Source organism: Triticum aestivum, chromosome 1D, assembly GCF_018294505.1.
Source record: "Triticum aestivum cultivar Chinese Spring chromosome 1D, IWGSC CS RefSeq v2.1, whole genome shotgun sequence".
NCBI classification, from domain to species: Eukaryota; Viridiplantae; Streptophyta; class Magnoliopsida; order Poales; family Poaceae; genus Triticum; species Triticum aestivum.
The window spans coordinates 436,392,411-436,402,784 of NC_057796.1; the positions used below are offsets into that span (position 1 = coordinate 436,392,411).

Sequence of the window (10,374 nt, forward strand, 5' to 3'; positions counted from 1 at the left end):
GCGACGGCATGGCCGCTGGCATGATCTAAAACGCGCGCGGTCATGAAATGGGTCGGCCCGCTGGGCGTACTGCCGACCCAAAACTAAAAGAGAGCGAACGGCGGGCGGGCGGCCGACACAAACGGACAAAAAGCGGATAAAAACGCCGTCTGGGTCGGCCCGTTAGAGTTGCTCTAGCTAATTTTCAGTCGTGCAGCACACAGACTCGGAAAGTAGATCTGTTTCACCTGATTGACAAGTCCGTCTCCAAGTGCTGCTGATCCGGACGCAACCACAAGTCATCATCGGCGTCGCCTCCCGGTAAAATAAAACCGTGTACGCAGAGGCCGGTCACCATACCGCAGCACCGCAGGCCGAAACCGCTCGCCGCATCGCATCTCCGCTTTCCGGGGTCCCCCGCTTTCCACACGCGCCCCGAGATTGTTCCCCGCTGCCGACTGCCGACTGACGACGCCTCCCTCCCCCTCTGAAGCATTCGGTCATTATTAAAACCCGCGGCGCCTCTCGTCGGCTCGCGACAGCGCGGCAGCGAAGCGAAACCCCCCGGTTCCGGTTCCGGTTCCGATTCCGATTCCCCCGGCAGCCATGGCGTCCCACATCATCCTGCCGCCGGACGGCGACGACGACGAGCAGCAGCGGAGGGAGGACGAGGAGAACGACGGCGGCGGCAGCGGGAGCGGGGGCGACGGGGAGCAGCAGCAGCAGGGCGGGGGCAACGCCAAGGCGGCGGTGCCCTTCTCCGCCATGTGCGTGCGGATCTCCCGCGACTCCTACCCCAACCTCCGCGCCCTCCGCAACGCCTCCCACGCCAGCCTCACCGACGCCGCATACGTCAAGATCTCCGAGGGCGACTTCGGATACGTCCTCGACGACGTGCCCCACCTCGCCGACTACATCCCCGACGTCCCCGTGAGTCCCTGCCCCCCTTACCACTCCCTCTCTAGTCTCTACCCCTCTGCTCGACCGCGGGTCTTAGTTTCGGTTCGTGGTGATGGGTTTTGTGCGGTGCAGCTTTAGCCAAGCGACTGTCAGTGGGGCGTGCGTGAGCAGCGAAATTCTCCGGGGCGGGGGATTACCCGTTTTTTGGGGGCAAGCCTGGCCCCGATGTTTGCGTGGGTAGCTCGATTTGGGATCTCCGCTGTGCAGATCCAATTTTGGACACTGTACCGTGGAAATCAAACTCTGACTTGAGAGCCTGCAGTGTGGCTGATTGGTTGGTCACGATCCACAGATAGAGGGCAATCCTGATGAACACTAGCAAAGTCAGTCACGATCCACAGATAGAGGGCAACCCTGATGAATACTAGCAAAGTCAGTCACGATCCACAGATAGAGGGCAACCCTGATGAATACTAGCAAAGTCAGTCACGATCCACAGACAGAGGGCAACTCTGATGAATACTAGCAAAGCTGTGGCAAAATCTGTGGATTCTGTTTTCGTACGTTACTGTTGCCGTCTGCTTTTGGGAATGGGAGATTTGATTAGGTAGCAGGCAACTCTCATGACCAGCAAAGCTGTGGCTGTTCTGTGGATTCATAGTTCCATAAGTTGCTGTCGTTGGCTCTGCTTTTGGGAATGGGGGATTTGATTGGGTAGAATGGACGACATCGATACCGGAGAAGTAGTAATTTGTTACTCCCTCCGTCCCATAATATAAGAGCGTTTTTGACACTAAAAAACGCTCTTATATTATGGGACGGAGGGAGTAGTATCTATTGTCTGGCTGCTTCTCCCTGCCGTGTTCAGTTAAATTCGTGAGCCAATTTATGAGAATTTGTACAAGTTGGTCTTTTTATATGTGCCCAACCGCGGTGAATTTAATTTGTTTGGAAGGTGAACAATGATCCATGAGAATTGAGCTTATGGTTTGCTGTTTTATTCCTTTTGCAGACTTACCCGAACCCATTACAAGACCACCCAGCATATTCAACTGTCAAGTAAGGCTTGTCCTGCATACATATCCTTTCTTTCATCTTCCTCTCTTTGGTAAGTCTCTGAGTATGCATGCTGTATATATGACACTGGAACTTCTGTTCTTATCTGTATCAGGCAATATTTTGTCGATGAAGATGACACCGTACCACAAAAGGTATGTAGAGTGTCACTCTATGTTTTCAATCTGATGTTGTGGTTGGTAGTGGATTTACAAGTAGCTATATTTGCTATTGCAGGTTGTTGTTCAAAAGAATAGCCGCCGGGGGGTTCACTTCCGTCGTGCTGGACCCCGTCAGAGGGTACGCTCACTCGCACCTCGTTTGATTATTGACTGCATCACTTGCGTCTTGTCTGACAGAAATATTTGTACTTCAATCTTGTTAGGTTAATTTTGAGTCAGACGAAGTGAAAGCATGCATTGTAAGTTGTGGAGGCCTTTGCCCTGGGCTCAACACTGTTATCAGGGAGCTGGTGTGTGGCTTGGCGCACATGTACAATGTCAACAACATCTTTGGAATACAGGTTTGTGCCATACTGCCCTATTCTAAATGGCCATGTACATACTTGTATCTTTGTCCGTGCCTTCTGTCAAAAGAGAAACAATCTAATGACCAAAATATAAAAACAATGTTTGTGCCCTGTTCTAAACGTACAATGTCAACAAAACCATAGGACTTGTAGATGCTTGTAAATGTTACTCTTGCATTTTTGTACATGTCTATCTAAATTTGTCTTTTGTTGAAAGGACTCACAAGGTGCCTTAAGATCTCTATATTATAGTCACACCTTATCAAACATTTCAGATTGCAATGCATCTATTTCTTGACTGGAATCTGTTATAATATACTGAAATAACTATAAGATGAATGACCTGCTGTGATTTTTATTTTATTTTTGTGAAATATTCTCTTCAGATTTTTTCAGTGTAATGTAGGCGTGAAAATTATATAACCATGTTAGAGCAGTTACTGGCATGTTATGGGTATTGCCACGGTTACAACTTTGCATATGTTTAGTTTTGGTTATGACTCGGGACCTGCAGTCTCTTAAAATCTTTTTCTTACCCAATTATAGAATGGATACAAGGGCTTCTATTCTAGCAATTATGTTGCTATTACACCAAAGACAGTCAATGACATCCACAAGAGGGGTGGTACAGTCCTTGGAACATCACGAGGTGGTCATGATACAAAAAAGATTGTTGACAACATTCAGGATCGGGGAATTAATCAGGTAAATATTACTTTTCAGATTGCACCACTGTGACATAGCCATTCTGACTGGACATGAACTCATACTCTAGGATATGTTGTTTAGGTGTATATCATTGGAGGAGATGGGACTCAGAAGGGAGCATATGAGATCTACAAGGTAATTAATTTATAATGCTACAAAGTTGAGTCATATAGGCCACCTTTTCATTGTAAGTGTGTTTACCCAGACCCCCAGAACAACATCCTTTACATAACTACATGAATGCATTAGTGACAGAGATAGAAATACCTAAAAAGTTCATTTCTCTAAGATACTCTATAATGCATAATGCTCTTCCTTCTGCATTTGAAGAAAATAATAATACTTTATTCCTTACTAATACAATCAGGAAATCCGGAAGCGTGGCCTAAAAGTTGCCGTGGCAGGGGTTCCCAAGACAATAGATAATGACATAGCGGTAATTGTTTACAATATGTTCATTACTTTATTTTCTTGTGCAGAACTGTTTTCTCAAAATCAGTTAATATGCCCACAAATAGGAGGATATGACTCGTTACTGATTGCTTGTGTCTTTTGATTATTAGATTATCGACAAGTCCTTTGGTTTTGATTCGGCCGTCGAAGAGGCTCAACGTGCCATTAATTCAGCTCATGTGGAAGCTTGCAGTGCTGAGAATGGAATAGGCTTGGTAAAACTGATGGGTCGTTATAGTGGTTAGTTTTCTGACATATTCTCCGTAGTCACTTGCCATCTTGTGCGTGCTATTTTCTTATACGTTTGCTGAAAGCAAATGTCAGATTTATACAAATAGAAGGAAAACTATTTGATAAGCTTGTTGATATATAGTGTTAGTTAAACAATTCAACATCTTATTAATTGTATTCACAGTCTGCATATATATACAGAAAAAAGGGTGCTAGATTTTTCTTTATTTCAGCCACAACAACTTGCTATCTCTTACATTCTCTTATCGTTAAATTCCTTTTCCTCTGAAATGCAGGGTTCATTGCGATGTATGCTACTCTTGCAAGCCGGGATGTGGTAAGTTGATCCCTTCTATAAGTGTCCAGGATTTTGCATTCTATATTTTGTTTTAGTTCATTCCTTCTTATTCCTGCATAATTGATTTGATTCCTACCCATTTCTCAAACATTAGTATTAGAATTCTTGCTTTCTGTTCATTATTTAACCTCAATGTAAGAGTTACTTATTTTTGATTTGGATCTCCGATTTCCACAGGATTGCTGCTTGATTCCAGAGTCTCCGTTTTATATGGATGGGGAAGGGGGGTTGCTTCAGTATGTAGAGAGGAGGCTGAAAGAGAACAAGCACATGGTTATTGTTGTTGCTGAGGGAGCAGGCCAGGATATTATTGCCAAAAGCATACCCGCTTCAGATCAGCTAGATGCATCTGGAAATAAGCTGCTTCTTGATATTGGTCTCTGGCTGACTCACAAGATTAAGGTACATACTGACATATTCTTGCCACTGGACTTGATTCCATTCTCCATGACATAATTATTATTGGTATTTACTAGAAATTGTGTTGCCTTACCTGTTGCATGAATAGTTTAGGGAGTACTCGGTTTACTTACTCATTTCATTAATGCACTGTAGGATCACTTCAAGAGCAAAAAGATGGAGATGACGATTAAATACATTGGTAACATATTGACTAATTGTGTCTACTTCAGAGGACAATGTTCTAAAACAACTTGTTGATCTGTGTAGCACTAGGCTAACAATAGTCTTATCTAACATTCTGCAGATCCTACCTACATGATCCGAGCTATTCCGAGTAATGCAGCAGACAATGTCTACTGCACACTGCTGGCTCACAGTGCCATCCATGGCGCAATGGCGGGATACAGCTTCACTGTTGGGATGGTCAATGGCAGACATGCCTACATACCTTTCTACGTGAGTACCTTGAAGTGATCTTGTGCATTACAGTAGGAAAATCGTGCTTGCTGAATATGCATATATGGCTTCCAACGGGTTGTTCAGTTGCACCCTAAGTTCCCATTTTTCTCAGTTCCTGCAAGGGCTGACATTTACCACCTGAAGGGCATGGCAAAGACATTTTAGCAAACATAATTTAAACCATTTAGAAGCGCTCTACCACATCATCTGTTCTCATGTTAAACATGATTTTAGCATAACACGAGCAAAATGTCTTTTTGATTACAGAGGGTGACGTCCACACGGAACAAGGTGAAGATCACTGACCGGATGTGGGCGAGGCTGCTGTCGTCGACCAACCAGCCAAGTTTCCTGAGGCAGAAGGACATCGACGAGGCTAGGGAGGCCGATAGGCTGACCAACAAGCCTCCGCTACCACCTGTCGCCAACCAGAATGTGGCAAAAGCATTTGACCAATCTGCATCGGCTTCGTCGAACGGCGAGATATAGCGATGCGCTGGTCTGTAACCGTGTACAGTAGCTACTGCTATCCTGCTGATGAACATGTGCCACGGCACGCCACGCCATGAAGTTTTGCTTCCTTACGATATCCCTTGTATGAGTAGTGCACGTATGGATACTGTTCAGGTGTTCTGTGAAATAAGCAGTATATTATTGTGCTGCTACTGCTGATAATGTTCTTTTTTTTTTTGCCCTGGCAATTTGCTTTGCATTTCCTGTGAAATCTGCAGCGGCCTTCTGCTGGAGGGGGTATATATGTTGAGTTAAATACATCACAGGTGCCTTAACTTGTCTGTTGCGGTCAGTTTAGTGCCTAAACTTGTAAAATACACAAAAATGATGCTATAACTTGTCGCATGGTGCATATACGGTGCCTCCGCCTGTATGCCACCGTATGTGCTGTCCACGTGGACTGACAGCTGGTGGCTGACCCACATGTCAGTGGGTGTGAGCGATGCCTGCGTTGGGTGAAATGCGTACGAGTATTTTTGTGTGCAAAAATCCCTAAGATTTAATTAATGTCACAAATAAGCCCTTGCTATATGCCAATAATAGGAAAATTGATGTTGATTTAACCATGAACTTTTTCTAAAATTGATGTTGATTTAAACAGTTCAACATATATTTAATAAAATATTACAAATTTTTTTGCATCTTCACTCAGGACCACAAGCATGCGGAATTATTTTGTATCTTTGTTGTATTTTTAGAATACATAATTATTAAAAATCAACATTGTTGTATTTTGAAAATTGTTCAACATGTATTAAAAATAATTGTGTAGAAAAAATAAATTCTATAAATGTGTTAACACATGTTAAACATGCTTGTAGAGATGTAAGAATAATTTTACCATAATTTTTTTAAGACATATTGAACATTTTATGAAATAGGTGTTATAATTTTTTTGAATACATGACAGGCATTTAAAAAAAAATTTAAATTTTTTAATACGCGTGAGGATTTTTCAAAAATGTGATTTTTTAAAGCCCTAAAACTTTCTTAAGTTGATGGCATGTAATATGTTGAATAGTTCTTTTTTGTCAAATGTGAGAATTTCTTAATATTTTTTTCAATTTCCCACGAATCGAATTTTTCTTTTTTATATCTCTTTATTATTTCACCCGGTTTATTGATAAATAGGAGAGTATTAGGATATTGCGCAGTCAACTATTCTAGGCGTAGTGATAAGCTGTGCGCCCTCGTACTGAGTTGGAATCCTGTCGGGTGCTCTTTTTTTGTTATTACAATTTTATCCCATGTGCTGACATGCGAGACCTAGTTATGAAAGGTGGGATCAATGTAGTTTGACCTATTTAAATAAATTGTTAGGAGCTTGTGTGAAAATTATATAAAGTACAAGGAGTTTTCTATAAAACAACCAGCACACTCCTCTCACACCCATTGACAGGTGGGCACGCCACGTGGGCAGGGCATATGTCCGGATACGGACGGAGGCACCGTATTTGAACACTCGGACAAGTTACGGCACCAGTTTCGTGTATTTTACAAGTTTAGGCACCAAAGTGACCGCACCGGACAAGTTGAGGCACCCGTGGTGTATTTGACTCATATATGTTTGCATTTTGCTCTCTCGTTTGTAGAACCTGTAATGAACCATTTGTCCACTTTTAGGATCTACTCCCTCCATTCTTAAATACTCTAGATATTGATATCTTTGACTATCAACTTGGTCAAAGTTAGAGAAGTTTGACCTTTTATAAAAATAATACACCTTATATTTAGGAACGGAGGGAGTATAAGTTAGTAATGAACCATTTGTCCACTTTTAGGATCTACTCCCTCCGTTCCAAATATAAGTCTTTGTAGAGATTTTACTATAGACCACATATGGATGTATATAGATGCATTTTAGAGTGTAGATTCACTTATTTTGCTTTATATGTAGCCTATAGTGAAATCTCTACAAAGACATATTTAGAAACGGAGGGAGTAGATGTGAATTTTCACGGTAGACTCGCTAGTGGGGAGGAATCTAAAAAGTTCAGACTTGCTCTTAATATAATAATAATTATTACTCCCTCTAAAAGCGTTTATATCACTACTTTAGCGATCTAAGAGCATCTACAATGCAGGCGCTAGGATCAATATCCTGGTTGATGGGCAGTTAATCCATCGAATCCTGGCGTCTTGCCTCGCATCGGCGCAAATAAAGGAACCGGACGCTTAGTCCTTTGTTAGCGTGCGTGATAGTAGCGATTAGTTGTGCAACAAACGAAAATAAAGGAATTGAGCAGTGCTAGCGCCTGTAAATTAGTGGCTAGCGTTGGGCTGCAAGCGCTCTAATCCTTTTTTCATTTTGAAGATTAATTTTATTTTGCTAAGCGCCCATCTTAGCATCTTGCGTTGAATATGCCCTAAACGCTCTTATATTTCTTTACGTAAGGAGTACTTGACTAGAGCAACTGCTAGAATTTGATAGAGTACTTGACAATTGTTTTGTGATGGTTCGACAAATTATTTATTTGCAACATGATAAGAAATCCTTTACCCTGCTGTTGTTCATGTTCACTTGACTCAATTGCCTTCCTTTCATCTAGCACCATAAATTGGAACTTTATAGTAGTGTCTTGAATGGTGTTAGTATGTTCTCTTGTGTCTTGAATGTTGTCCGTATGTTCTCTTGGTGACTACCGATGATGATTAACTCCTACCAACGTTATTTGGCTTTGGTGTTTTATGCAATTGATACCTATACATGTATCATGTTTTGTTAATGAGTTTGAACTAATTAAAGCAAGTCCTGAGTTTTGATATTCTGCTTCATATTTATTATTAGCCTCTTTGGTACTCAACATTGCACACTCTCGCATTAAAATTTGGTGTATACTTCGCTCGGAACTACTTAACGTCCGACTCATTCCTGATCCTTGTACAACAGTAATCTAGTGGCCAGCTACACTTCAATCCCACCCGTGTATGGTCAGATCTGCAGCATCGGACAAGAATCATACTAAAAATGCCGCATGTATATACATCCAACCCGTGCGAGTTCTTCCTCTTGATCTCCCACATGTACAATCAAACCCATGGATGAATAATTATTCTACGTTGTTGATTATCATGTTTGTTATATAATTTATAAATTTATAGTATTATTCATTGTTTTATTAGTCTAATCATCGACCAATTAAGATGAAAGAACATTAATAAGAGTCATGTACATTAGATAGAGTGGATCCCAATTTGTGAAGTACTCTTAGAGGCAGTAAGAGAAGAAAAGCTTTAAAGGATTTGTTTCACCAAAGATAAAAAATTCCTTGACATGTCGTATTGTTTAGTGTGCGGGATAAGGGGAATAGGTAATAAAAAAAGAGTTAAATGACCCACCTCGCAGACTGTACAAGTTGAACAGAGTAAGTGTTCGAACCTTTTTGGGGGGAAAATGTGTGTAACCTATGAGAAACGGTAGCTTGGGATGTATTCCACCTATATAGACGACGATCCATTAATAGATTTAGTGAAGCATGAGACATCATGTAGAAGGAGGATTTTTGGCTTCCGGGCTCCACAAAATCCAAAAATTTCAAAAATTGAAAAGCCAACCTTTTAAGTTTCAAAAAGGTTTTGAAAATACACATGACCATAGAGGTGCATACTACATGCATGTGTCTAAACTTTCATCATAAATATGTCTTGATGCAATATACGTAAATGATTTTTTTGGGTAGCTCATGTCAATATGTATTAGTTTTCATAATTTCTTAAAACTTAAAAATCAAGTTTTTTTTTATTTTCCAATATCCGAGCTCCATGGAGCCTAGGAGCTGAAGGCAATTCCCACATCATATAATGTTATTTATTTTTGGTGGTTTTACCGTTGTTTTAGCTTCAAGCTTCAGTGGTCTTTTGTATTCCCGTGTTGGATGCAAAACCTTATAATTTTACAAAATAGATAGCTTTGCGCATTATCAGTTGATGCACATGTTGGGTTTTTACCTCCTTTCTGGGAGAAGAATACTATAGCCCGGCTTTGTAGTAAAGCAACATCAAAAGACAGTGAGTACATCCCCGCAAAAAAAAAGACAGTGAGTACAGACAAGCAAGTACTTGGGTTATTGGTCTAAGAGAAATCAAGTATCTCGATGTGGGGATCAACTTAAAACAACCCCAAGCGAAACAAACTATGTCGCGTCCATGGATGAAGCCACCGCTCCTCTATGCACCACAATGTGCTCACTTTTCTTTGAAAAAAGATGGCCGATGTTCCTAAAGTCCATCCTTAGGAAACGCTTGATTGGTGTTTTCACTTGTAATTACAAGCCCCACAAAAATTTCGGTTGTCTTGGAAATCGATACTTGGATGGATATTTTGGGCTGGGTAAAAGAAGAGGGGCCGACAACAAGGAAAAATCCTAGTCCGCGCATAATGTAGGACCCACACTCCATATGCGCACCCCCCAAACGCTATATGGGCCGGCCTATGTTTCCTTTCTTTCCCACCGGTTTTGAAAAGGTTCTAGAACCCTTTTCAACCAATTTTCTTCTTTTTTTATTTATGTTTTTTCTCTACGGTTTTAAAGATTTTATTTCGATTTTTCTGTTTTATTTTTTCCATTTTATTTTTTGAACATTTTTTGAAATTCAGGAATATTCTTTGAAATCTGGTAAAAGTTTTTGAAATCACGAATATTTTTGAATTGATGAATAATTTTTTATTCATGAACATTTTTAAAAATGCGTAAACATTTTTTAACTTCATATTTTTTAGAAATCCATGAAAATTTTATATTAGTGAATTGTTTTCTATACACTATTTTTTAAAATTCTTGAACAT

General features: G+C 40.9%; 1 protein-coding gene across 1 annotated transcript; it reads left to right on the top strand.

Moving 5' to 3' along the window:
- The first annotated feature begins 333 nt into the window (after window positions 1-333).
- On the top strand, window positions 334-5,740 carry LOC123182687 (ATP-dependent 6-phosphofructokinase 6). The gene is made up of 14 exons (XM_044595343.1): window positions 334-909; window positions 1,892-1,938; window positions 2,051-2,090; window positions 2,173-2,235; window positions 2,321-2,458; window positions 3,011-3,169; window positions 3,254-3,307; window positions 3,540-3,608; window positions 3,736-3,865; window positions 4,153-4,193; window positions 4,392-4,616; window positions 4,770-4,815; window positions 4,921-5,072; window positions 5,343-5,740. The coding sequence occupies exons 1-14, from the start codon at window positions 586-588 to the stop codon at window positions 5,562-5,564; spliced, it is 1,710 nt and encodes a 569-aa protein (XP_044451278.1). The 5' UTR covers window positions 334-585; the 3' UTR covers window positions 5,565-5,740.
- Window positions 5,741-10,374: the final 4,634 nt, after the last annotated feature.